The sequence below is a fragment of the Rhinolophus sinicus genome, linkage group LG10 (genome assembly GCF_036562045.2).
Source record: "Rhinolophus sinicus isolate RSC01 linkage group LG10, ASM3656204v1, whole genome shotgun sequence".
NCBI classification, from domain to species: Eukaryota; Metazoa; Chordata; class Mammalia; order Chiroptera; family Rhinolophidae; genus Rhinolophus; species Rhinolophus sinicus.
Window position 1 is genome coordinate 42,890,939 of NC_133759.1, and position 26,740 is coordinate 42,917,678.

The following is a 26,740-nucleotide window of genomic DNA, read 5'->3' on the forward strand; positions in this document are numbered from 1 at the left end:
TAAACTATAAAGTGCACAGAACAGCGCTTGGCACATAGTAGGTATAATCTAAGCGTTGCTGTTATTATCGTTTTTTGTTCTTCCTTCAGTCCTTTGCTTGTAAACCATGGGAAAGAAGGAGGCAGATGAAGGCAGCATGGGACAGTGTCACTTAGCCACTTAGGACCTGGAGGTTGGGGGTTGCTAGGGCTGCAGAGGGGGCCTCAAGGTGGCGAGTGCACTGCAGGGAGAGTTGGGTAGGCGATAGTTGAGGCTGAGGAGGTTGCCACGGCAGTGGCTGAAACCAGAGAACAACGTCCAGCGCAGCTGGTCCATCCCAAACATGCTCAGTGCACGTCCCCTTTCTTGCAGGCAAAGTGAAGTCTCCCCAAAACTTCTCTGCCTCAGCGAGGCTTTCTTGTTTCCATTGCTGGTGACTTTACTGTTTTAGCTTCATCAGAAAATCCTCAAAGATGTTTTACGGGAATATTTATAAACAAGGAGCATATAAAGAGTACAAATCTTAGAAAGCAGACGCTGCCGTGCAGAGGCCCAAAGGGGAGCAGTAGATGCAAAGGCAGCAGGTGAATTTTGATCAGCGCGTGACTCCCAGGTTCTAGGACATTTCTCCTTCCTTCGGCCTCCAGCCAAACAGCACTTGGCCCACAGTGGGGATGGCTGCTCCTGCTGGAGATGACGCAGCAGCAAGGAGGCCCAGGGAAGTCTGTGTGTCCTGAGAAGCAAGTATCAGATTACGGGAGAATCCTTGAGGATGGCGCTAAAATGGCTCTTTGAGACTGGGTATCTGTCCAACCCTCACTTTACAGAAAAGGAAACTGAGGCACAGGGGAGAAAGTTCTGGTCCAAGGCCACACTGCAAGTTGGTGAAAGGCACAGAGGAAATATGGAGGCTTTGGACTGGAGCAAGCATATAAACTGTGTGGCCTTGGACATCTGTGGCCTCTCTAAGCCCCAGCTTCCATGACTGTAAGGTAAGGACAGTGATACCACATAGCCCTCAGAAGCATGTGCTCAGCAAGGCCTGTTAACAGCGCTGGTCAAGCCAAGATCGGGACCCAGCGGGTCTGCTTCCCAGGCAAGTGCTGTGTGGGTTACATCCTCCCAAAATCTGAAGGGAAAGTTGTGCAGGAATCACTCAACTCAGCCTACAGATGCTGACCACGGGGGTCTTGGAGGGGGCTTGTTACGGCAGGATGATCGCATCTTAAACAGCAGGGTCGGAGCACTTCTCTAGCTGTCCTCAGAACACCAGTTCCCGGGGGCAGGGCCTGAGATGTACCTCCTTAGGGTTAGTGTAGGTGAAAAGATGGAGAGACACACAGATGGACAGATGGATGGATAGCTGATGGATGGGTGGGTGGGTGGGTGGGTGGATGGATGGATGGATGGATGGATGGATGGATGGGTGGGTGGGTGGATGGATGGATGGATGGATGGATGGATGGATGGATGGAAAAGTGGGTAGATGAATAGGTGTGTGAGACACCTGGAAGACCAGAAATGGGGTTTTCTTCCTACCATCTACCATTGGCAGCTCCTCTGGAGAACAGAGGCAGTGGAGGTGTTGAGCCTGGTGGGAAGCTAAGGACTGGACCTGCCCTCCATCAGGACAGGTGTGGGGATAAGAAGATACGGAGAAGCCCTCGGTCCCTAACAGTCCACCCCCGACCCTGCATCTGCCATCTGTGCCTTCGGGCTGATGCACGGCTCTTTCTGACAGACTTTTTTTTTTTTTTTTTTTGATTTTTCTTTTCTGGTTAACAGGATAGGAATTTTCTAAAAATAACACTAAATTTGCTTCTGAGGTATTCATTTTCAATTTCCTTCCAATTTTCCCCATTCTCACTCCTCAACTGTGAGAGCTCAGAGCTGAGATTTTCATCATCAGTTTTGATTCACACACACGCGCACACTGTGAGCCTGTGTGCTCAGAGATCGGCGTAGCACAGGCACCTCTGGCTCACTCACACTTACACTCATCCTGACGAGTCCAGTAAAACAGCACATAAACCCTTATCCTTTGGGGTCCCCCACACTAAACACACATCTACTGACACACCACAGGGACACACACACACATATACAGAGTCACTTATGAGCCCAGCGCAACACTAACTAGCATTCTCACACTCCTGACCCAGGTGTGCCCCAGACTATGGACTGGCCAGGCTGAACGTGCACCATCACACACCCCACTGACCCTGTCATGCACACGCTCACTCCACTCTCAAGTCACTCCAGACCCATCAGGCTCTCCTCACACACGTGAACACACAGGTGATCGTCCCCTCCCCTGGAGAGGGCCATCGAAGACAATGGCTGCAACTCTCTGGGTGCAGCAGCAGCTGTCCCTTTGCCTCTGGCTGCTGGCTGAGCTCACCTGGTTCCCTGGGTCACCCCCAAGGTGCAGGGTTCCCTTGCTGGGACAGGAAGTCCTGCAAAATGGCCAGACTTTGCATCCTGGAGAGGAAAGGAAATGTCCTACCCACAGGAAGTCAGCCACAGAGCAGAGGGAAGACTGGCTCTGTCTGCTGCACCAACAAGCTGGGACCCTCCCCAACCCTCTGAGCAGTGCCAGGGGCCTGTGCGTGTGGCCCAGTCAGGCTGAGTTCCGCATTAAGCACAGCCGAGTGAGGGACATTCTGGTTGAACAGAGGATAGAAGCAGTGAATGAGTGATCACCGTAAGAACAGTCACCATGTAACAAGTTCTTCCTCTGTGCCAGGAACCGGGCTAAGCTCTATCTCAATTAGTCCTCACAAAACCCTCTGCAATAGGCTGTGAGTTGGCTCTGTCACGGACGGAGAAACCAAGGCACAGGGAGAGGCTAAGAACCTTGCCCAAGTCACAAAACTATCCATGGCAGCATCGGGCCTGTCACCCAGGCTCTCCAGACGGGGCCTGTGTCCCCTACATTTGTCATGGCTGCCAGAGATGATTCAAAGAAGAGGTAACTTGAAAACTACATATTAAGGTGGCATTTAAATCCAGCACATCTTAAGACAGAAGGATTCAGCATTCGAAAGTTATTTTTAGCACATAATTCATTTGCAATTGTCCCAGCTACCATCTTTCAGTAGGATTTAAAAAGCTGTTGGTTTGGGGTTTTGTTTTGTTTTCTTTTTTAATCCTTCCTTCGAAAGATAGATTCCTTCTTTGTTAACTCAAAAAAAAAAAAAAAGCTCCTTCATCCGCCAGCGTCCCTCCTGGCAAAGACTTTTTATTAAGAAATCTCTAACCTATTCTTGAGTCATGGAAATGTAACAATCCAGAATCATTTAAATGCTAATAAGATGAAACCGAAATGCACAAATCCAATATTGTCAGAATGTTCTAGATTCTGAAGGTCCTGGCACATCAGAGCCTGAGGGGTCCCAGAGAGCACCTCGTTCAGCCCCTTCCCTTTCCACAAGGGGAAACTGAGGCCCAGGGAGGACAGGGGCTTAGTCAAGGTCACATTTCATGAGTGTGGGAAACAAGGAAAGGCTTTTCAGTGGGCCCCAGCCGAGGCTGTGTGACCCCTGGCGTGTTGCTCACCCCTTCTGGACCCAGGACTACCGCAGGCCCTGCCCAGGCCTGTGTCTCAGTCTGCTTGGCGGCTGTAACAGAACACCCCAGACTGGCAGGCTTAAACAACAGAAATTTATTTCTCATTGTTCTGGAGGCTGGGAGTCCAGATCAAGGTGCCAACTGATGGGGTTCCTGGTGAGGGGCCCTCTCCCTGGCTTGCAAACAGCCGTCTTCTGGCTGTGTCCTCACATGGCCAGGAGAGACCATCTCTCCTGTCTCTTTTTATAAGGACACCAATCCCATTCCTGAGGGCTCCACCCGCATGCCCTAATCGCCTCCCAAATACCTCCAAATACCATCACATTGGGGGTTAGGGCTGTGGCATATTAATGGGGGGGCATACGTTCAGTCCATAGCAGCCTGTGTGCCCCTTTCTGGTGGCAGGAATCACGGCAATGTTGAGAACTGGCTGCAGATGAGTAACCATAATGGAGGTACACTTGCTAATAATGGGGTAGCAGGGGGGCCGGGGGGCACAGAAGCCAGTGCTGTAGTGTCTGCTCCGGGCCAGGAGCTGCACCGAGGGGTCTCAGTGGGTCCTCACAGCATCCTGTCTGTAAGACAGATGGGTCAGCTCCACTTTGCAGGTGAAGCCCACCCAGTGAACTTAAATGAGTTCTCCAAGGTCACACTGCTCAATAAATGCCTGAGCCATATAGAAGTAGGCAGCAAGGTGGTATTTGGACGAGTCAGCAAGGATGGCAGAGTCTGATGGGCTCTGGCTGAGAGGACAGCTGTCTGCATCAGCCTCACACACACGCCTCATCGTGATGAAGGAAAGCTGAGGAATGGGGGGCAGGGGTTGCATCTCAAACACCAACGTATGACTACTGAGTGTGATATCTTTCATGACCCCAGCAAACCTGTAAGGTAGACAGGGTAGGAATCACTAGCCCATTTTGCAGACAAGGAAACTGAGGTCCAAGAACCTCCCATGGATGGTGGCCTAAGAGCTAATGCAGATATTCATTCCTTCATCAAGTATTGATTGAGTGCCTTCTGGGTGCCAGGCTCCATACTAGGTGCAAAAGTGACACGACTATTGCCCACTCAGAGCTCTCAGGCTCCTGGGGAAAGGAGATAGCTAAGCCATCCAAGCAATAAAGTGTGAAGTACCTGACATGGAGTAGATGCCCAAAATACAATTACTGGGTGGATGGATGGACGGACGGACAGATGGACAGATGGTTGAAGATCATTGTTCATCTTAGCACAGTAGTCATTAAAATCGCCAGTAGGCCATTAACTCATGCCTACTGTTGTCGTCACAAATCTAATTACTGCTAATGATTCTCATAGCTTGTGCTGTCAGAGGTGTAATTATCAGTGCCTGTAAGCTACGCCACAGGTAGCAGGTGGATAGATAGAAAATAGTGCCTCAGGGTTAGAAAGTCCCTCGTGGCTTGCAAAGCACGTTCATTCACATACAGCATTTCATTTAAGCATCCTGAGAACCTCATGAGGAGACTCACCAGGGGAGGCAGCAAAGCACCCTGATTAAGAGAATGTCTCTGGATCCAGGGTGCCTGAGTTCAAATCCCAGCTCCACTACTTGCTAGCTGTGTGATGTTGGGCAGCTCACATCACCTCTCTTGGTGTCAGTGTCCTCCTAGATTCTACGGGGATAATAAGACCATCTCAGAAAGTGCTTGTACGAATTGGTGATGATCCCAGTAACTACTGTGCTTACTCAGTAATTACTGGGCTCAGTTCTAAGTATTTTACATGAAATAACTACTTTAAGCCTCATAACACCTATGAGATAGATACCATTATTCCTCCCCCACTTTTCTAAGATAATTATACTAAAGTTAATTTGCCTCCCATTCTGCTGGGAGCCAGAATTTGACCAGAAACTGTGGCTTCTGCAGCCCCTCCTGTTAAGCAACACAGCATCTCCACATGCATGCATCCTTGGTCCTGCCTCAGCTGTTGGTCCCAGGGTAAAAAGACGGCTTTCTACTGCAGCCCTGGGTAAACGTGCCCTCCTGGGAGGCGGGACAGGTGTCTCCTGCAGCTCCAGCACCCTGACCCATGGCTGGGAAGGCCCCTACCCCAGGTGTAAACACACCAGATTTGAACATGGTTTGTAATTAGCTCCCGGCAAATGAGGTAGCAAGGGGACAGAGGAGAATGACTGTCGCCTTACAGATGAGCAAACAGGCTGGTACAGTACAGGGACTTGCCCAGGCTTCCACAGCCAGGATTTGGGAGAACTCAGATTTGAACGGGATTGCTCGTCCAGATTCGGTGTTCTTCACTGAAGAGTCCACCCAGCAGCCTCTGCTCTTCAGAGAGAAAGGAGAGAGTGCCCCCTGGGGCTGAGGTCAGGAGAGCAGCCACCTCGGGGACCCTTTGCGCTTGCTCTTTGTGGCTCTGGACAAGTCCCTTTCCCTCTCCAAGCTTCACCTTCTTCACAGGGCAAATGAGATTAACTCGACAATGCCACCGGCTCTAAAATTCTGTGCCAGAGGAAAGGATTGTGAAGGGGAGAGACGGGGCGGGGGAGAGGGGAAAGAGGAAGAAATTGGGGCTGGGGTGGGGCTCACTCCCATTTTCCTCTCCCGCCCCTGCCCCCTCCCTGTCCTGGACCCAGGATGGCCAGCTGTCTGAGGCTGCTGGGCGGAGCCGGTCCCTGTGCCAGGCCCAGCCGAGCTCAGCAGGGGCCCTTTGTCACCCAACGCTTGCCGGGGCCTTGGACACTGGTGTTGGGTGTCCGGGCAGATTGGATTCTCTCCTGGCAGCCCCGCAGATGCTGCACTGCTGCAAGGGTGGCCAGGCGGGCAGAAAGAAGCCAGCGCTCCTCTTCCTCCTGGACTCCCAGAGGGACGTGGAGACCGCTGTCTGTGGTGCTGGACGGTGGGGGCCCCCAGGTGAGGGCTCTGTGGACCCCAGCTCATGCTGGGGGCCACGCTGTGGGCTCAGTGATGCGTGAGCTGGCTCCTCTGGCCCAGCAGAGGGCCTTCCTTCCTGTGGTTGGGTGCTGCTGGGGCAGGGGGGTGGCTTTCTCCCATCCCCACCCAAATGGAGAGAACAGTGTATATCAGCAGGTGTTGGTGGCATGGACGGGGAGCATCTATACTTGGGGAGGGTGTGTGTGTCCCAAATTGCGTGGGCATGGGATGTGTGTAAACATGTTGAGAATAGTGAGGGAAATAGGGATCTGTGTGTGCACAGGGGGTACTTTTGAGGGAAGGTGGGGGTGTTAAATGTATGACTGCACGTGACACTGCATGGCAGGGAGGAAGTGTCACCCAGAGTGTGTGTGAAGTGGGGCTTGTGTATCACTGTGTATACGGTAGTAAGTGGGTCCTAAAAATAGGTGGCACGGCACCTCGCACAGTGTGTGTGAGAGGGTGTGTGTGCACCAGGGTATGTGCTGTGAGGTCAGCGTGTTACATAGCACAGTGGACAATTAGGGGCTTGGGGTCCGTTATGCAGGTGCATCGGGCTGTGCCTTGTGGGTGGTATATCATGGGGTGTCTAGGCAAGTGCCAGTATGTTTGGATTTACATTGTATGCTGGTGTTATGGGTGTTGTACAAAGCACCCATGGTAGGGTATGCGGGCGTTACTTGGGTGAGCATGCATGCACACGTACACGGGGCTTCATGAGCGCCTGTCCCAGGAGGCCGGCAGGGCCTGACCCTTGTCACCACTCTGTGCTTCCCCCACAGGAGCCACCGCCCCTGACCATGTAGATGGCAGCTCCAGGGAGCAGCATGGGCACCGCTGAATGGAGACTACTGGGTCTACAGCCCTGAGCCCCTCCAGCCCCTGGACCTCTCCCCATTCCTGGGGATACCTTTTGGAGTTCACCACTGCTGTCATCAGCCCACCTGGGCCACCTGTCCCCCCGGGACCCGGAGTCGGCCACCAGGAGCCACAGCTGTCCAGTGAGGTCGTGCTGAGGACAGCCCCACAGAGCCATCACTCATCAGCCTCCTGTGCAGCGCTGACCCTCGGGCCGACCCCGAGCAGGGACTGTGGCAAACATGGGTGATATGACCAACAGCGACTTTTACTCCAAAAACCAAAGAAACGAGTCGAGCCATGGGGGCGAGTTTGGGTGCACGCTGGAGGAGCTCCGCTCCCTCATGGAGCTGCGGGGCACCGAGGCCGTGGTCAAGATCAAGGAGACTTACGGGGACACTGAAGCCATCTGCCGGCGCCTCAAAACCTCACCTGTTGAAGGTAGGTGTGGGAGACTCGAACCCAGGGCTGCAGCCCTGGCCACTGCCATCTGAGTTGGCTCCAGGGGCAGTATTCTTAACATTTAACCACAGGACTATCTCAGACGTGGGCTGAAATGCCAGTATGGCCATTCTAGTGTGTTCTAGCTGAGGGTCAGGGGATGGGGCTTCTTCCATTTTCTCCCCATTATGGGTTGGGATCTGGCCCAATGCACCTGCAGAGAGAACCACGGGAACAGAGCTGAGTCAAGCCTGTGTTCTGGAAACCAGGTGCCAAAATCAGCCACATCTGACATGGAGTGGGCTCATCATCCTGGAAACCTGGGAGGCACCCAGTCTCCAAGACTGGGCCGGGATGGAGACCTGAGGGGCCAGAAGAGGAACCAGGCCTTGCTTTCCTGCGTCCAGGCTCAGGAAGGGCTCCTGCTTCCCCCACCCCATCTACAGTGGTTGGAATCGGGGGTCTAGCCACCCAGCCCCTGGCCTCCTGCTCCCAGATCCCCTTGTCTGGACTTGAGCATGGAACCACAGCTTTACCACCATGCAGCCAATTCCAGCTCCCCAACCCCTGCCAGTGGGCTGGGTCGTGTCCCGTTGTCCCAAATGCAGGCTCTGACTGGGGACTCTGAGTTCTGGGGCAGCAGCAGGCCATGGAGCTGCCGGGCAGACAGGGCCAGCAGGAAGATAGGGTGACAGATGCCCATGTGAGTCTTGCCCTTGAGTGTGGGATGCTCTTGCAACCACCAGAATAAGCAGGCCTGGGATCTCCAGAGAGAGGGTGTTAGCCTCCTGGGGGCTCCTCTGGAGGGGACCAAAGCTCAATCATTGGCCGTGAAGCACAGAGGAGAGACCCCAGCCCAGCTTGGGCACCAAGCTCAGTTTGGATCCCTAACCCCACAGTTACCTTCCCCTCACCATAAGGGAGAAGAGTTCCCTACGTGAACCCCAAAAACATGGGTGTGAGGCCCTGCCCCAGCACGCCCCAATCCTATAAATTTGTGCAAAGAGACTGCACCAAGCCTCAGTTTCTTCCTCTGGAAAGTGGGGCCAATGCTTACCTCACAGTGCCTAGTGGAGACCCGTGCATACAGTAAACATTCAATAAGTGGCAGACATATTATTCTGATTTCCTCTCCCTGGTGTAGACCACAACCTGGGGGGCGGGCAGCATCTGAATCCTCCTCCCCATATGACAGAGGACAAATCTAAGGCTGGAGGTCCCGCTCATGCCATCTCCTAACCCCACTCCCCACGCCCTGGGCACGGCTGGGCACGAGCCCTGAATGCATTTCCTAATGAGGCTGCTTTCTCTGGGCCCAGCTGCTCACCTGGGGCTGCGGGTGTATCTAGTGGTTGCCTGTGCCTGCACCCCACTGCATCTGGGTCTCTTCATCCGGGACCCTCTTCTCTTAGGTCAGGGGGGAAGAGCTAAGCCTGGTCCTTCTTCCCAGACTGGCTCCTGTCCCTGAGCCCAGGCAGAAGTTTAGAAACACCTTTTCTTTCTTGGCATTGTTTGGTTGTGTTTTGGTGGAGAGGGTGGGAATAGAGGAAACATCCTTCCTTCGCTGTGTGATTCTAGCTCAGGGATTGAGAACGGCCACATGTGGCCCTGAGAAGAGCGCGGTCTCTGCCAGGGGGCTCTTGGGCCCAGTGATCTTTTCCTTGTGAGTAGTTCCAGGAGATTCTCTTAAGTCAGGAATTCTTACGTGTCTCTGGGCCCCAGACCCTATGGGGAACCTGATGGCAGCTGTGGCCCTTCTCCCCAGAAAAACATCCACCGATCTGCGACAGATGTGGCTCACATCATCAGTGTGTTCCCAGAGCCCCTCGAAGCCAGGCCGTGGACCCCAGGTTAGGAAATCCACCCTTCCCTCCCACCTGACAGGCTCTCAAACCCTGGGAAATTGAGGCACTCGTGACTAAGCTCTAGCACCGCACAGGACCATTACCAGTTAACTCATTGTGACCCCGCTGGAGGGATCATGAGCATACCTGAGGGCATAAATCCTGTCCTGCTCCGCTCTGTACATCCAGCATCCAGCCTGGTGCCCGATACAAAGCAGGGTAGATAACTGTCCATAAAACCCTGAGATATGGCCACTGAGTCTCCAGCCCACAGGACCAGCTCAGAAATCTGAGCAAACAAAACAGCAGGTAATCTAAACCAAGTACAGCAAGAGCCCCAGAACTCAGAGGAGAGGTGAGGTGGGTGGGCAGTGAAGGTCAGGGAAGGCTTCCTGGAGGAGGAAGTGTTTGAATTTGGCTATGGAGGAAAGAGAAGGGAAAGCATGTAGCATGGTGTAGAGCAGCATTTCTTAGGATTCCACAGAATAATGGTATACTGCAAGAAGTTGGGCACTATGTGAAAAATAAAGGGGACTCAATTTTCTCATCTGTAAAATGGAAAGAATAATGACAGCTCTGACTGGTGCGCTGCCTGCTGACAACTGTGTGTATGACTTTGAGCTTGCGGTCTGACCTCTGTAGGCCTTGGTTTCCTAATTTTTCATGAGGACCAAATGAGATCTCTTATGGGAAAGATCCCTAAGGAGTAGGATTAACCAGAGCCCCTGCTGGAGTGGTCCTTACAAGGATTTCCCGGGGTGGTGCAGGTAGAGCTGGAAAATGTTTGGGGAGGGGCAGAGAGCATAACGCCACAGACCCCAGACTTGGGCAACCCGGGTTCAAATCTCAGCCCCTGTCACTCACCATCTGTGGGACCCTGGGTGAGTCACTCAACCTTTCTATGCCTCAGTTTCCTCATCTGTAAAATAGGGATGACAGTGGCTACTTCATAGGGTTGTTGTAAGGACACATGAAGTAGTTTAGAACAGCAGCAGTCATATAGGCAGTGCTGTGTGTTAGGATTCATCCCCAGACACTAAAACCTCCATTTTCCCATCAGTAAAATGGGTATAAACATTGCTTAGATCAGGCCAAGTGCCCAGGATCGAAATGCTTAATAAGGTTCAGCTATTGTTGCTGTCGTTTTCATTATGATTATCACTGTTCTGGAAGAAGCAGTCATTCTCCAGAAAGGGAGGCATCTGACTCTTCTGTTAACGGGCCAGAAGATGTCTGCGTATGGTACAGCACTTTCCCTAGGCTGTTCTGTATCCTTATGACATGTGTGCTGGAAGCAGGTGTTGTCATCCCGTTGTATAGATGGGGAGCGTGAGGGCTCAAGGTCACCACCACACTTTACGTCAGAGCAGACTTTGAACGCAGCTCTGACAGACACCACCCCCAGGTGTCCCCTCAGCCCGGAGCCAAGCATGTACTCCTGGGCACAGTCCTCTGAAGACGCTCTCTGAGTAAGGTGGGGCCATCTGTGGACTTTTCTATATATGCTCTCTCCTGTTCAGCAGTTGTCCCACCTGTCTGGCCCTCTTCTGATTTAAGAAATGCTTGCTCCAGACAGGGCCTCAGGTTGGCCGTGGCCATTCCTGACGCCCCCACCCCCACCCCCAATCTGCTGACATGAGCAAGGAGCCAGCCTCTGAGTCACACTGCAGGAAACTGCCTCAGATCAATTAGCTTTCCCCTCGCATCCAGCTAATTTGAGGCAAAAAGATCTCTGCAAGTAATAGAGGGGGTTTAAAGCCATCGAAAGCTATTCCCACCCAGGGCACTACCTGCTGCTGGCACAGGCCTGGCAGTGTTGGATTTTCCACGTAAAGGCCCAACTCTGGCGACAGCTGTTGCGTAAACACTGGCCCAGCAGTGACCTCTGCACCCAATCTGAGCTCCATTCCTTTCCTCTTCTACTACTGGTTCTGTTCCATTCTGGTACTGCCCTTCCCACCGGCCCTCCTCTGCTCCCTTTCCTTCCACAGCCTTCCAGCCTAGAATGGTAGTACCCCGGAGACCCAGGTTTGGATCCTGACTGGCTTACTCTTTCAGGGTTACTGGGAGAATTCAGTGTAACCTCTCTGAGTCTCAGTTGCCTCATCTGTGAAATGGGGATAAGAAAGCTACCTACCTCATGGGATGTGGTGAGACTTAAATCAGAGAATCCACATGGAGGGCTTAATGCAGTGTAAGCCCTAGACACTTACAAAATATTTTCATTGTTATTATTATGCCCAAAGATTTCTTTTTGAAAACAACATACATGGGCCCCTTCTCCATGAAAGAATTGGGCAGTTAACTAAGACAGTGCCCAACAAAGAGGTAATGTGCTTTCAGAGGAGACTTCTCCGAGTAGGTGGTTTCACGATGGGTCTAAAAGGATGGATAGTAGGTGTTGGGGTGGTCGGTGAGGTCCTGGCGGCAGGAGCCGTTTGTCATTCTCCACTGTGTCCCCAGCACCTGGCACAGTGCCTGGGGGCTCAGAAACATTCCCAGAAAGAAGGAAAGGAAGAAGGAAGAGGTGGGGATGCCCTAGTGCCCCTCCCTGTGTGGGATGGACAGGACACAGGACACCCTGCGTCACCCGTGGAACAACTGGCTTCAGTTCTCCAAGCCTAGAGTGGCACTTACCTGAGCCACTCGGCACAGACAGCCCCTGCCCTTCACTTCCTGACACCTGCACCTTGGACTGTCAGAAAGGGCAGCTCAGATAGGTCCCTGGGCGCTCTCTGCATGGCATGGTTCACGGTGGGGGAAAGAGAGGGACAAAGAAGATGGGGCAGCAGCAGGTGGGGTGGGAACTGGATACTTCAGAGTGTTGTGAAACGGAACCTCCGGTTAATTTTGTATGAATCCTACAGCTTGCCCAAGTGGAGGAGAGAGAGGGGCTGAGGGGGGCCAAGAGGACAGGCCTTGGGGAGTGATGCCTCGTGTTGGTAAATGTTAGCTGAGAACGCCCCTCAGACCCAGCAGGGCCCACGTCATCCACAGAGCTGCCACCAGCTTGGCCCAGAGGAGAGTGTGGAGGCAGTGCGTAGGGGTCTTCCGTTTGTCACTGTGAGATCATTGTCCATTTCCCCAGGGATCACTGGGCCCTGATGGATCGACAGGGAACCCAAGGCAGCCACAGATTCAGCCATGTCCCAGACGGTAAAGCTGGGGGCCTCCCAGACACAGGGTCCAGGTGGGGAGTTCACTGCATGAGCAGAGAAGAGTGAGAACATCTCCCCCCCACCACCCCCGGGGTCTGCGTGGGGAGTGGCCCATGCTCCATTCTAATGTCTGGAGGAGAAAAACTTATCAATGTATTTAAGAGGCTGAGGAAACTAGCCACCTTCCCAAATACACGCAAGGGTGGGGCAGGGGAAGGCAATAAGACTAGGGAGCCATTCCAGCCTAGACTATCACTAGGGCAAGAGACTTAGATTCTCACAACCTCACTTTTCTAGTCTGTAAAATGGGGATTGTGCTACTTCACTCTCTGCCATTTAGAGATAGTGAGTTGAAAGTGCTTTGAAACTTTTCCACAAAAGAATCATCATCTTTCAGCATTTACTGAGTGTTTCTATCTAGCAGGATTCTGGTTGATAGAAACCCATCTCAAACTGGCTTATGCAAAAAAAAGGGGCTTTTCTGACTTGTGCAACTGAAAAGTCCAGGGAATGTTCTGGACTCAGGCATGGCTGGATCCAGGGCCTCTAATGCTGCAGGAGGGCTTTGTCCATCTTTTTCCTACCATCTTTCACCTCCACTGTCCTCTGTGTTGGCTTCATTCTCAGGCAGGCCCTCACCCAATGAGGGTCCCAGCAGCTTCAGGCTGATACCCCCCCATCCCGGCCACCACTGTGCCAAAGGCACCTCTTCCTCAGATTCTCCCCTTAAATACCAGAGCAGATTCTCACTGGGCCACTGGGAGTCACATGGCCACTCTTGAACCAATCCCTGTGGCAAAAGGATAGACTAGGCTGATAGGTCAGACCTGAGTCACATGCTCACAGAAGAGGGGAGCGGTCAGTCCACTCAAACCACATGAAGACTGGGGGAAGGGAGGGAAATGGAGGCACAAATCACACATGCTTATGGGCCTACTGTGTGGAAGTCCCCTACTGTGTGCTGGGAAGGGTACAGAGAAAGAGCAGGCATGCTCCATGCCCTTGAGGAGTGCTTGGCCTGATGGGGAAAAAGAACAGCATTGAGAAGGCAGCTAAGGAGTGAAGGCAGGATTCGGGAGCACCAAATACAGAGCGATCATAGCCAAACCGCAGCACTGCTAATAAGTACACAAGGTATAAGCTGGGTCTGTCCAAGCAAAGGAGGCCTCTAACTCATGTTCCAGCAGTGAAGTGGCCAGCTCATGTCATGGTCAGATTCTGGCTCCACTTCTTACCCAGCTGTGAGACATTGGGCCAGTTCTCTAACCAATCTCTGGCTCAGTTTCCCCATCTGTGACATGGGATAATAACAGTGTTCTTTCACAGGGTTTCTGTGAAGATCAAAGTGATATGTGTGAGGTGCTCAGTGCCTGGCCCAAAACAGGTGCTGTATCAGTGTCAGCTGTTGTATTGTTCTATACCAGCACCTCTCACTGTGACTGTGAGAGACAAGTTGGGTTTAAATTAGTGGAGATAAGAGAGGCAGCTTCCCTGGGCAGATCAATGGGCTTGAACAACACATATGAATCTACGGTTTTTAAAAAAAAAGTCAGTGCCATGTTTGATTTGCAATGCTTATACACCTCCACCCCCCACCCCAAGGGGGGAAAAATCCTTTAAAAGCACAGCTTTCTGTGAAAGTCTGACGAATCACCTGTGGGTGCTGTCCAGAATCCCACCCACCCGTCTTTCTCAATCATCAATAAATTAAACCCACATGTTGATTGCCACGTGCTATCCATTTTCTCAGGCTGGGGCAGGCAAGTGTGTGCTAGGCACACAGTCCTGCTGGCCTGGGGGTGGCCGGGAGGGTGCAGAACAGTTAGAGAAGGGGCCCGACCTGCCCCTGACCGAGGGCTTCTGCATGGGCGCCAGCAGGACTAGAGGGACTTCGTGTCCCATGAACGGTGCTTGTTGGCCTGGTAGGTGCTTTGCACAGTCAGACACCCCGAGGGCGAGTGGATGTGGGCAGTAGACAGACCCACCGGGCGTAATGCCTGAGTCCCAAAGCCACGCAGCGGCTGTAATGTACTATGTGCAGGGCCAGGCCCTTTCAATGAATTGTCTCGTGTGGCCCTCACAGCAGCCCCTGAGTGGGAAACAAAGGCTTAGAGAGGACGCCATCTCTGTGAAGGCTTCTTTGCTTTGCAGAATGAATACGCACTAAACACTAAGTGCCTACTATGTTCTCAGAAAAGAAAAGCAATGGGAAGAGCATTCCAGAGTCTCAGTTCCACCATTGAGACTCTTAAGCAAGTCACTCCATCCCTCTAAGCCTCAGTTTCCCCATCTGTAAATGGCATGATAATAATACCCACCTCCCAAAACCAAAGGATACAGGTGTTCAGTGAATGTCCTGTTGTTCCCCTGCTTCTGTCGTGCCAAGTGAAGCTATAAGCTGACACATAGTTATTTGTTGAACAGATGTGTTGTGCTCCTACTGTGTGTAGGCTTGGGCCACATTGCTCTTCTGAGAGGAGATGTTCCATATGCTCCTTGGGAGTGGTGTTTGTGTGATGCGGCTCTACATGGGACAGCTGGGGAGGCCAGGACAGGGTCAGCCTTCCAGAACATTCCCTCTCAGTCCAAGGAGTGGAGTTAGGGGTCAGAAAGAAGACAGCTCCAGGGGCACAGAGACAGAGGCAGGCAGGACCAGGAGGAAAGATGGCAGCCTGGGGCAGGGGCCAGGGCCTCAGTCCAGCCAGAGGGGAGAAGGAAGGAGCCCCCTCCTGACACCCTCCCCTTCCAGAGCTCCCTAAAGATTCCCAGGAAAGGGGGGTGCAGAGCTGGATTGTAGGCCGGCACTGTCCTAAAGACTCTCCCAGTCTACTTGCGATGCTGGCTACTTAGCTGTATACCAGAGACTCATTACTTCATTGAATTTTCACGGACCCTGTGAAACAGGAACTGTTACTGTCCCCAACTTACAGATGAGGAAATTGAGGCTCAGGACACCACCACTAACCAGGGGCCCAGCCAGGATTGGTACCAGACAGGCTGGCTCTTGAACATGCACATGTGACCTCCTTCATCTACGGCCTCTAACTGACAAAATAACTACAGCAAGAGAGAGAGTGCTGAAGGTCAAAGGGGGGCGCAGCCCCTGCCTGATGGGACACACATCAGGAGAGGCTTCCCCTGAGCGAGGTCTCCAAGGGTGAGGAGGAGTTGGGGGGATGGAGGCAGCACATTCTTAGTGAGGGAAGGAGCTGATCAAAGGCCCAAAGGCAAGAACCAGGATGTGTGTGGAAGACGTGAGGAATTCACTGTGTCTGGGACTAGGACGTCATGTGCGGGTGAAATGGGCTGTGAGCTCCATGAACACAGCTCCTCTCCAGGGACCGAATGGACCACAGAACTCGCTCAATGCAGGGAACTGAAGGTTTGGGGAGCTGGTTCCACAGAGGTGCCCCAGGAGACAGGGAGATGCTGAGTGGGTGGGGCTCTGGCTTTCCTGCCCCACCATGTACCAGAGCACCTCTTTTTTTATCTGTGTGCATGGTGAAGAATCTGGTAATGTTTAAAAAAAAAAAAGGTTTTTAAAGAAAAAAATTTGAAAACATCTAACAGGAGAAAGATGCTAAACTAGAGTGTCTAAAAGCCTGAGTTGGGGCCCAGGTTATTTAAGTTATCAGTGCCTCGGTTTTTACACCTGTAAAATGGATCGGGTAATATACCGCTCCCAGGGTCCATGCTGGTCTATGGGTTGAGTGAGAAAACACACAGAGTGCCTGGCCCCAGGGGCCCTCTAGGGGGTCCATCTTACAGCCACCGCCCCCTGGCCATGGTCTGGTTCGTGTGCTTGGCCCACCCGCCTGTATCAGAACACACGCTGAGCTGGGAAGACGCAAGTGTGAGACTGGCCTGACTGGCCTTTATTGACTAAGCCCTTCTCCAAGCCCCCCACCAATAAAAGGGTGGGTCTGGTAGTCTCTGCAGCTCCTCCAGGCTCAGACGTTCTAGAATTGTGAGACTCACTGTCTCAGTGCCACCCAGCACTGCAGACACCGACTGGCAGAAGAGGGGCTGGCTCACGGCCAGACCCGAGATCCCTCTTCCCTTGAAACACTGTGACTTCCAATCCTTGGGGTGGCTTAGGCCCCATAATAGCCCAGGCAGGGGCAGTACCCTTGGCCTCTCACCCCAAACCCCAGACCAGAAAACCTTTCCTCCCAAGCAGCTTTGGAACCCACACTGGCTTCCAAAGGCCTGTGGGTGTTCCCTGGCAATAGATGCCTGGCTCCCAGAAGCCCAGGGCCCTGGACACCAGTTTCTTCCTCATCTGTCAAGTGGGCTGAGGGCTGAGACGTGTTGCTCAGTAATACAGACTAATTTCTAACATTAGGCACCTTCAGTTGTCCACCAGCTTGGGTCCCACAAAGGTTGAGAGAGCTGAAGCAACCTCTCCCTCCAGGCCCTCCTGTCACACGAGAGGCCCCAGCAGGGCAGGTAAGTTATTTATGCAGGCCCCCCTCACCCCACAACGATTATCTTACTCCTTCTGGCACAATCCAGGCCCCTGCTGTGGTTTCAGACCCAGAGTTATTTATAGTCAATGGAAATTAGCACCTCTGCAAATGGTTCCCTGGTACCCACCTACCAGCGTCAGCCTCTACCCCTAAGGGAGGCCCCCTGGAAATTTCCATGGTCCCACAAAATGCTCCCAGGGACCATTTCTGAACAGAGAAGACTCTGCTCTTTCTGTGGGATAACATTGGACAACAGGCCATGGAGCTGAGAGGTGGGAGCAAGCTCTTCCAGCCAGAGGACCTGGGAGGGTTGCCTGGAGGAGGCAGTGCTGAGCAAGATGTGGACAGATAGGCAGGGTTTGCAGTGGGGAAGAGTGCTCCAGGTCCAGGTAAAGGGGAAAGCATGGACAAAGGCACAGAGGCAAAGAAGAAGGGAGTGTAAAAGGAGCCGATCGCTCTGTGTGGCTGGAAGGAGCGAGCAGAAGTCGTGGTGATAATTAAAAGGAACGAAGCACTATAGACACATTCTAAGAGTTTCACACACCTCTTGCCTTATTTAGTCCTCCCAATGACCTTATGAGGTAATCACTGGTATTATCCTCATTTTTACAAATAAATAAACCGAGGCACAAAGCAGTAAAATCACTTGTCCATGGTCACACAGCTCAGGAGCAGAGGAACGGGGATTCAAACCCACACAGGCAACTCCAGAGTCCGTACTAGGATTCTTAATGTGAAGCCAAACAGTTTGGGCTTAACTAAAGAAGCAGGAGGGATCCCAGAAGGTTTTTTAACAGAGGAGCAAGGTGACTAAGACAGTTGGTCTGGCAGCCATGAGTTCTGTTTTGGATGGGAGATAACGACAGCGACAGCGGGAGGGAAGGACAGGCATCCAAAGAGAGGTGACAGGGCTGGGCGTGGCCAGGGAGGCGGTGATGGAGAGGTGGGAGCGACTCTGAGAGTGAGGGTGATTGAGAGAGGGAGGGAGAGGTGTCAGTGCAGACTCCGTTTTCAAGACAGCAACTAGCTGCTTGTGCAGATGAGCCGACAAGGAGAAGAGACGGTCGGGGTGAGATGAAAAGTTCGTGCTGGACGCCGCACACTCTCAGAGCTTGGAGGACAGGACAGCAGGCCTGGAACCCTGGAGAAAGGCTGGGCCTGGAGGGGGAACATCCAGATGACAGAGACATCTATCGAGAAGTCTTGTCTCTGCTAACACGTCCCAAAACCTACATGGAGGGAGGTCAGCCATGGAAGGCAGAGATTTGTGCCTGTAGTGTTCCCTGCTGTATCTTGACACCTAGAACAGTTCCCATCACAGAATACACTCTATAAATGTGAGGAATGAATTCACCTGGGGTGCTCATCAAGCATAAGTCCTTAGGGAATGTCATCTACCAAGGGAGCAGGCAGCAGGCAGAGTAAAAGTCAGAGAAGTAGAAGGAGAGTGGCGCCTGCAGGTAGGGTGTGATCAGGGTGTCTCACACTGGATAGGCAATCAGTTAGATGCAGGGTTTGCAGCAGGGCTCAATGAGGACAATAAAGGAGTAAGAGCCTCAGGGACAGGCTACTGGATGAGCTCTTGGGAAACGTGTGCTGGACAAAACAACAAAAGGGAACATTCCCCAGGGCTGCCTACACATACGCATCGGCTCAATCAGGTCAGAGCAGACAGCACAAGGGCCTGGGGGACTCATGGACCCATAGGACGGCAGGTCTGACCCTTAGTGGCTCTAAGGGACCATCTCATCCAGCAATCCTAGGGTACACATGGGGCTCTGAGACCCAGGAGGGAAGGGGCCTGCCCAAGCGCACTGTGGGTGAGGACCCAACCCAGGGCTGGGTCCCCCAAGTCACCCCTACACGTGATAAAGGGGACAGACATCCCTCCTCCCTGTCCCCCCGGCAGCCTCTCCCCCTCCCCCCAGACCCTCAGCACTCTCATCCACCCCTTCCCTGCCACTGTGTATGTTTCCAGGGGCGCCATTACAAAGGACCACAAACTGAGTGACTTAAACCAGCCTGAGATCAGGTGTTGATAGGACTTGTTTTCTCTGAGGCTGTGAGGGAACGATCTGTTCCACGCCTCTCTCCTTGCCTGTAGATGTCCATCTTCTCCCTGCGTCTTCACGTTGTCTCCCCCTGCGTGTGTCTGTCTCTGTGCACAGATTTCCTCTGTATAAGGACACCGGTCACATCAGATTAGGGCCCACCCCGAACCCCTCATCTTAACTTAGTAGCTACTCACCTCTGCAATGACCCCGTCTCCCAATATGGCCCCATTCTGAGGCACTGGGACTTAGGACTTCAACATATGGATGGAGGCGCAGGATAGCTTAACCCAGAACATTCTCACTTGAGACAATCACTTCTGCTCTTGGAGCCACAGGCATCTCCTGTAAAGCAAGGACATAGATGGGAGCAAACGAGGACTGTGACAGCAGACGAGCTCGCTCCTGTACGGACGCGTGTCTCCGTTTGCCCATCACACGGTGGGCATTGGGAGTCGCAGTGCAGCCTGAGCGTTAGGCAGCAAACAGCCCGGGGCTGAATCCCAGCTGTGTTGTGCCGAGGGATGACTTCACCTCTCAGAACCGGTTTACTCCTCTGTGAAATAGTACTGATTCCTGGGCCGTCGTGAGGAGTAAAAGAGCTGGTGCGAGTAAGAACACCCAGCATGAAGACCCCAGGGAATGGAAACTGCCCCTGTTATTATTACTGTCATCACCCTCCTCGTGAACGTATTATAGGTGTGGGAAGCTGAGGCCCAGAGAGGGCCAGATTTTGTCCAAGTTCACACAGCAGTCTGGCACAAAACCAGGTGGGAACTCAGGCTCTCCCAACTCAGAGCCCCGCTTTTTTAACCACATCCCTGTGCGGTATTAAAAAAATAGAAGTAATTCCTAAATGCCCAAATTAGGAGAGTGATTAGACCGCTTTCAGCTGTTCCGTGTGCCTGATGGAACATTACGGAAAATGGTGGGTGCAGAGGACATAAAGCAACGTGGAAGGGGCTCGTGAAACACTGTGATGTGAAAGGAGTGGTTTAGCATGGTATGTGGCAACAGCTCCTAAAGACAGATGCGAGGGGAAGAGGCTAAAAGGAAACATCCAGGCTGTGCCAACGCTGGGGTTGCAGGATGAGACGAGGGGGGGGTGGTTCAGCTTCCCTTTCTGCACTGGCGGAGACCACGTCCTAGGCGGGTCCGCATGCACACTGGTGGTGAGCAGCAGAAGTCGTCTGGGCAGCGTCATAAAGCCCCGTGCACAGGATGGGAGTGGTCTCCTCAAGCTGGAGCAAAGGCTGGAAAACCTCGTTCTGTTTTCAAGAGTGAAATTGGAACATGCAGCGATGGGTGACAGGACTGACAGAACAGATGCCCCTTTGGGGAGTGTGGGGTGGGGGGACATCCACTGTCTGGGGCCCTATATCACTCAGGATTCCAAGCTGTGTTGTGCTGGTACATGTGTAGCACCCAGCTCTCTGGGTTGGGAGGGAGTCCTCATTTGTAGTGTGTGCTGATTTCCGTAGTGTAAATGCTCTGCCGTGTTACCAACAGAATGACATTAACTGAGGAGGTGGGAAGAGAGGTGCAGTAACACACCATTGTATAGTATTTCTGCCAGGCAGCCTAGTGACATGTAGTAAAACAATTAGAAAGGGATGAGTGTGGGGCATTTGTTACCCTTTTAAATATAATTTATTTAAATTGTAAGTTTGTATCCTTTCAATACTAATAATGGTTATATCTAACAACCCAAAATACCTGAAAATGTGACAATGGGTTCTCACAAGCAGACGTGAGCTGGTACGTGCACTGATTAACTTCAAGGCCAAGACGAGAGCATGCAAGCAGCCTGCCTTGGTCGCCAGCCCACCCTTTGGCCAGGAAGTTGGGAGACATCTTGACTGACAGCTACCAGTTAGGACCTAGTGGGGGCCTAATCTCCCAAAAGGATAGAAGAATGCCACTGAACAGCTAAAACCCAACACCTGCTTTTGTTTCTCTTTTTGATAATTTCTTTAAGTTGTATTTTTTGTCTTATGATGTCTTTTTTATTTCCTTTAAAAAAAAAATCACCATTCCTTAAAGTCCCAGAGTCTTTAAAAAGAATGCAGGGCTTAATCCTGAGAACAGCAAACCAAAGGACCCAGCGAGAGGTACAGAGCTCAGAGCAGCCACAGCCAGCCCACGCCCCAGCCCAGCCCAGCCCCCTACCTTCTCCAGGGAGGAAAAGTAAATGAACGAAACCTCCTGTCACACTGCCTGAGAGCCCACCCTTAGACATTCTCCCAAGAGGATGCAGACACCCCCAGTTGAAGAATATCTTATGGCAGAGTCTTTTCAAGTACCCCTAAGGGTAGATGAGGGTTAACAGGGACCTTCAGGGGTCAGGAATGGCCCAATAAAGGGAAGTACCTCTGAAAGGTTAGGCCTGATCTCAAAACTGTGGGCAGAGTGGGCATCGTAAGCCTAATGAATCCATGATTCACCGGGGAGCCCCGGTGACCCTCAAGGAAGATGCGCAAGAACCTGACCACCTCTGGCTGCCCCCTCGTGGGAGATCATCTGGTGGCCTGTAGAAGGCTCAGCCTAGGGCGGGCCAGGAGATCTGACTTAGAAAGGAGCCCGCGGGAAGGTACTATTCCCATCCTCCAAGAATAGCCAAGTTGTCGGCAACCTATACTGAGCAGCATCCCAAAATTCCTCCATTATCCCCACTTTGCAGATGAGGAAACTGAGGCACAGAGTGTTGACGGACTTGCCCAGCTATGGGAGTAAAACCCAGGCCTGGATGAGGCCGTACCTCATGCTCTTAACCATCTGTCAAAGGGGATGAGGGGTTGTCCTTAGGACCCCATGCTCCCCACAGAATGTCACTGGGACTCTGGCCCAGAGGCCTAGGAGTTTTCAGTTGCTCCAAAACGCACTGGAGCTTGGACCCAAATATGAGAGAGGAGGCAGGCAGACATCTGATCTGCCAGTGGGAGGCCAAAAACATTCTCAAGGGTCCCGGGCCTAGGGTTCATGGGCTGTAAACGATGAGCCCAGAATCCCAGACCCGGGGCTTGGAGGCTGTCAGCCCTGGGGCCATTTGGCAGGGCCTGGACAGGGAGTACTGGCTGAGGGCCCAATGTCGCGGGCTCCTTTCCTCACTGGTTGTGTGACCTCAGGTAAACCCCTTGCCCTCTCGAAGCTTCACTTTCCATATCTGCAAAGGGAATTTAGATATGCCTCCCTACAGGATTGTTAGGGAAATTAAATGAGAATAATGGATATGTAAGCAAGCTCCTTCCTTTTCCATCCTTTCCGCCTCCAAGTTCTTCTTCCCACAGTGGCCCGAGTAAACTTAAATACGGGTCAACTTGTGCCACCACCTGCTCAAAACCCAATAGCTCCCACTGCTCTTAGAATGAAATCTAAACTCCTCACTGTGGTCTGCAGACCTGACCTGATCTGCCCACTACCCTGGTGCAGGGTCCTCAAGAACCAGCTCCCATAGGAGATGGGAGTCCCCAACCTATAGAAACCCAGAGCTTCCTTTACAACTATAGAGCTCGTGCCTCCGTAAGTGCCATTTGGGATTCAAGAATAAATGGGATTGTAACTGAAAATCAATAATAATAATGGTAGTGGTGAGACTATAAATGCCCTGCCCCTTACTATCCCCCGCGGAATTTTGACACACCCTCTGGTGGGTTATGTCCTACCCCCTGGTGAAGAATCACTGCATTCATTTATAAATTCACACAACCTTTAAAGAAGCATTTATTGAGCACCAACTTGATGCTAAGTGCTGTCATAGCTGCTGGGGATACAGCAGTGAATAAAAGTCCCCACCTCACAAAGTTTACAGGAGTCCAGTAAAAAATGCATAAAGAAATAAATGAACAAGAGAACGTCTAGTGGTAAGGGCTTTAAGGGCAACCAGGAGGAGGGACAGCTTAGATGGGCAGTCAAGGAGGGCTTCCCTATGGCGGTGACCTGTAACCTGAGTCTCAGCTGACGTGCTGGATGCCTAAGAATTGCTTCCTGTGATTTGAGGGTGAGTTCCCGTGGGACTCCTATTCTTCAGTGTTTTACATCCCCTATGTCCATTTCTTGGGCTCTGTTAGGCAATCTGCGAGGCCCTATAGCCTTCATGAGCTCTTTTTCTATCACAGCTGCCTTGGGAGATAAGCATTTTCAGCCCCCCATTTTATAGTAAAGAAACAGAGGCTCAGAGAGGACTTGCACAGGTGCACAGGATCACACAGTGAGTAGGTGACAGAGTCGGAACTTGTCTTTGGGTCTCCTAACTTGCCCAGTCCTGTGCCTCTTTCCTTACTGGGATGTGATTGGAGAAATTGTGGTGTTGGGGAAAAAAGTTTCCTAGTCTGTCAGAAGCTGGTGTTGTCAGCTGGGAGATCACTAAGTCCCAGGAGGCCATTGGGTGTTCAGTGAGAAGAGGGGTTACCAAATCCCAGAGAAATGTGGCCCAATCCCAGAGAAATAGGCATATGAGAAAAATCCCAGGCAAGCCCTATTGCAAAAAAAAAAAATCCCTGCTGAGGCAAACCATAGAGCAGTGAGGGTAGCTTTGTAAATTACCACCCTTTGGCTCAACTCCTAAAGGGCTGAAACATTTTATTTCCACTTGAGAGAGGCAACTATAGCATATCTGGTGGGTAGGCAGGCCCTGTCCTAGACTTTCAAATTTTATGCTTCCTGAAGACAACGGCAGTTTCATTTACCTCGGAAACCCCAGCACCTAGCATGGATTCTAAGTAAATGAGAACATGAGTAACAACTGCATGTGTGTAACAACTGCATGTTAGGGCTGGACTCCCCAGTCCACCTCCCCCAACTAGAACCCACAGCCCAGCTCTGCCTGAGGACCGTGGAGATATCAGAGAATGTAACCGTGGCCAACGTTTCGAGGAGTGTCTCCACCCCCCCCCTGCACATAACCCTTCCCAGCGTCCCTTCATTCCCTCTGTCCCCACGTGCAAAGGGATGTCCCTTTCATCCCCGCCTAGAGGTTGGGTCCCGGGGGAGGACACCAGCCTGGGAGTGGCCATGATCTGACCAGCAGAGATGCACCTCCTGCTGCCCCCTTGCCAGACTCAAGGAGGTATGAGCTGGCAGAAAGCCCACAGCATCCTCTTGAAGTCCTGGGAGATCTAATTACCGAGCGAGGAGAAAGTATTGCGCGAGTGAGGGCCGGGGTTTGGAATAATCATTTTTCTGACTGCTGCAGTTAATGCGAGGCCAAGCTGTAAAACTGTCCCTCTGATGTCCTGATGATGGGCTCCCTCTATGGCTAGCTGTTTGATCTGGAACTGCCAGTTTTTCTGTCAGCCCCCCAAAAGCTTTCCTAACTTGTCCTAACAATTACCATCTCGGGGAGCCAGCCAAGCCTCCGGCCTCCGCTCCGTAATGAAGAAAGTACCGCCCTGAGGTTGGAGCTTGATAGAGGCCTCCCTGGGGCTGGAGTGAGTCCCAGTCCTGCAGTTTCAGTCTGAGTTCTGGGGCAGATTGGGGGACTTGCATCTCATTTCAGTATTATTACCATTTTACAGATGAGGAAACTGAGGCACGGTGTACCCAAGCTCACTTGCCAACAGGTTGCAGACATGACATTCAAACTCAGGCCTGCCCGGCCCAAGCCCCTGGTCTTTCCATGTGTTCCAGGTGCCCTGGAATCTTAGATATTCTTCCCTCTCCCTATTTCATGTACTTACATTTCAGAGCCTCTTGGGACACATCATGCCAAGTCTGTCCTGAAATTTTGTCTCTGAAAAATACCAGAAATGATGATTTTTTGCTAAGTGTTTCTCAGTTAATGGGGATTTTTACCTTTTGCTTTAAATATCCAAAAAAGAATTGCCTTCAATAGATTTGGGACTAAGCAGTACAGGGTTTAAGGGTGTCAGCCCACCCGCCCCTCTCTTCTGGTTCGCAGAAAAGCCTAAAGTGAAATGAACAGTAAGAGGCCCATGAATACCTACTAAGCGCCAGACATTGGGAAAGCTCCTTCATTTGTGTATTCACTTCTTCAGTAGATGTTTCCTGAGTACTTACTATGTGCTAGACATAGTTCTAGGCCCTGCGGATAAGTGCAGCCATGAACACAATCAGTGTCACTGCCCATATAGGGCTTGCATTCAACTGTGGGTGGTGAGCAAAACAAACAAACAAACAAACCAAAAAAAAGTAAATGGAAAATAACTAAGATTGTCCGTTGTAGCAAGGGCTCTGGAGGAAATAAGCAAAAGCCTGGACACGAGAATAATAGAACAGATTCTCTGAAATCCTGGGGTCAGGAGGCAGAAAAGACCTGGAGAACGAAAGGACAGCCGCCACGTGGAATGAGGGGGAGAGTGGGCAAAGGATCGGACGTGGGACTTGAGGGGACATTTGGCAAGAGGTGAAGCCAGGACAGTGAGCAGGGGCTGATGGGAGCCTGCAGAAGGAGTGTGGGTTTTTCCTCTAAAGTGAGGCAGCTGCTGGAGAGCTGAGAACAAGAGAGTGACATACTACATTATTTCATTCATTTTCACCAAGGCCCTGCAAAGCAGGTACCAGATCCTCAATCTAGCACTTGAGCAGTGACAGAGGCTGAAAGGAAAGATGGCTCAGCCACTGAGGAGGTGACAAAGCTACTTGTTGAACCCAGACCTGGGTGAGGATCTCTGCATCACCCAGCCAGCTAGGTGTGGGCATGGCCAGAACCGCAGCTCGTTTCCTAGCACAGTGCCCTGCCTCCAAATGTCTTGGCGCTTTGTTCTGTTCCTTCTGGTTTTGTTGCTGGGCCTCAGGCTGAATAAAACTCAATGGGATGTGATTTGAGGGTTCACTGGGAACATTCTGTTTCCCCATAAAATTGCAAGCAGCAGCAGAGATGTGTGTTCCAGGTTGCTAAGCAACCAGGTATGACCCAGTGAGCAGTGGGGATGATGATTCTTCCCAGAGAGAAGTGGCTGGTCCACCCACCCTTTCCTCCCCAAAACCTCCCAAGACCCAGACCCTCCCAGCCAGTCAGGAGAACCCCAGGAATTCACAACCAGTAGGGCAAAATACAAAGTAGACAAAAACAGGAGAGGGTGACAGTTCCAAACAGACATTAAATGGGCTCCAAAGGAAAAATAGAGAAGGACCTATCCCAATATGTGGGGAAAGTCTCTTATGATCACAACAGTGGCCCGCACTTTTACCATGTGCCAAACACTGTTTTAAGCACGTTAACTTATCATCGTATCTTCACAACAACCTTATCAGGTAGATACTATCATATTCCCCATTGTAAAGATGGAAAAACTGAGGCACCTGGGGGTTAACATGCCCAACCTGTAAGTGGCAGGGCCAGGCATTCTGGCCCAAGTCCAGCACTGAAGCAAATGGATGGATGGTCCACCTGAGACATCTGATTGGGAGTCAGCAAGGAGAACTAGAACACACAAGAGGTTTACTCAAAAACTAGAGTGGAATCGATTCAACTCTTCTTAAAGCCTTCCTGTGTGC

The 26,740-nt window shown here is 51.9% G+C and overlaps 1 protein-coding gene across 12 annotated transcripts in view; it reads left to right on the plus strand.

Annotated features, from left to right (window-relative positions):
* The window catches only part of ATP2B2 (ATPase plasma membrane Ca2+ transporting 2), a 360,324-nt gene that overhangs the window by 232,772 nt on the left and 100,812 nt on the right, over positions 1–26,740 (plus strand). For all 12 annotated transcript variants that reach the window (XM_019732636.2, XM_019732642.2, XM_019732643.2 and 9 more), the window contains one exon: positions 7,247–7,763. In XM_019732636.2, the coding sequence (XP_019588195.1) occupies positions 7,565–7,763 (199 nt within the window). In that variant the 5' untranslated portion in view covers positions 7,247–7,564. The remainder of the gene's footprint in view (positions 1–7,246; positions 7,764–26,740) is intronic.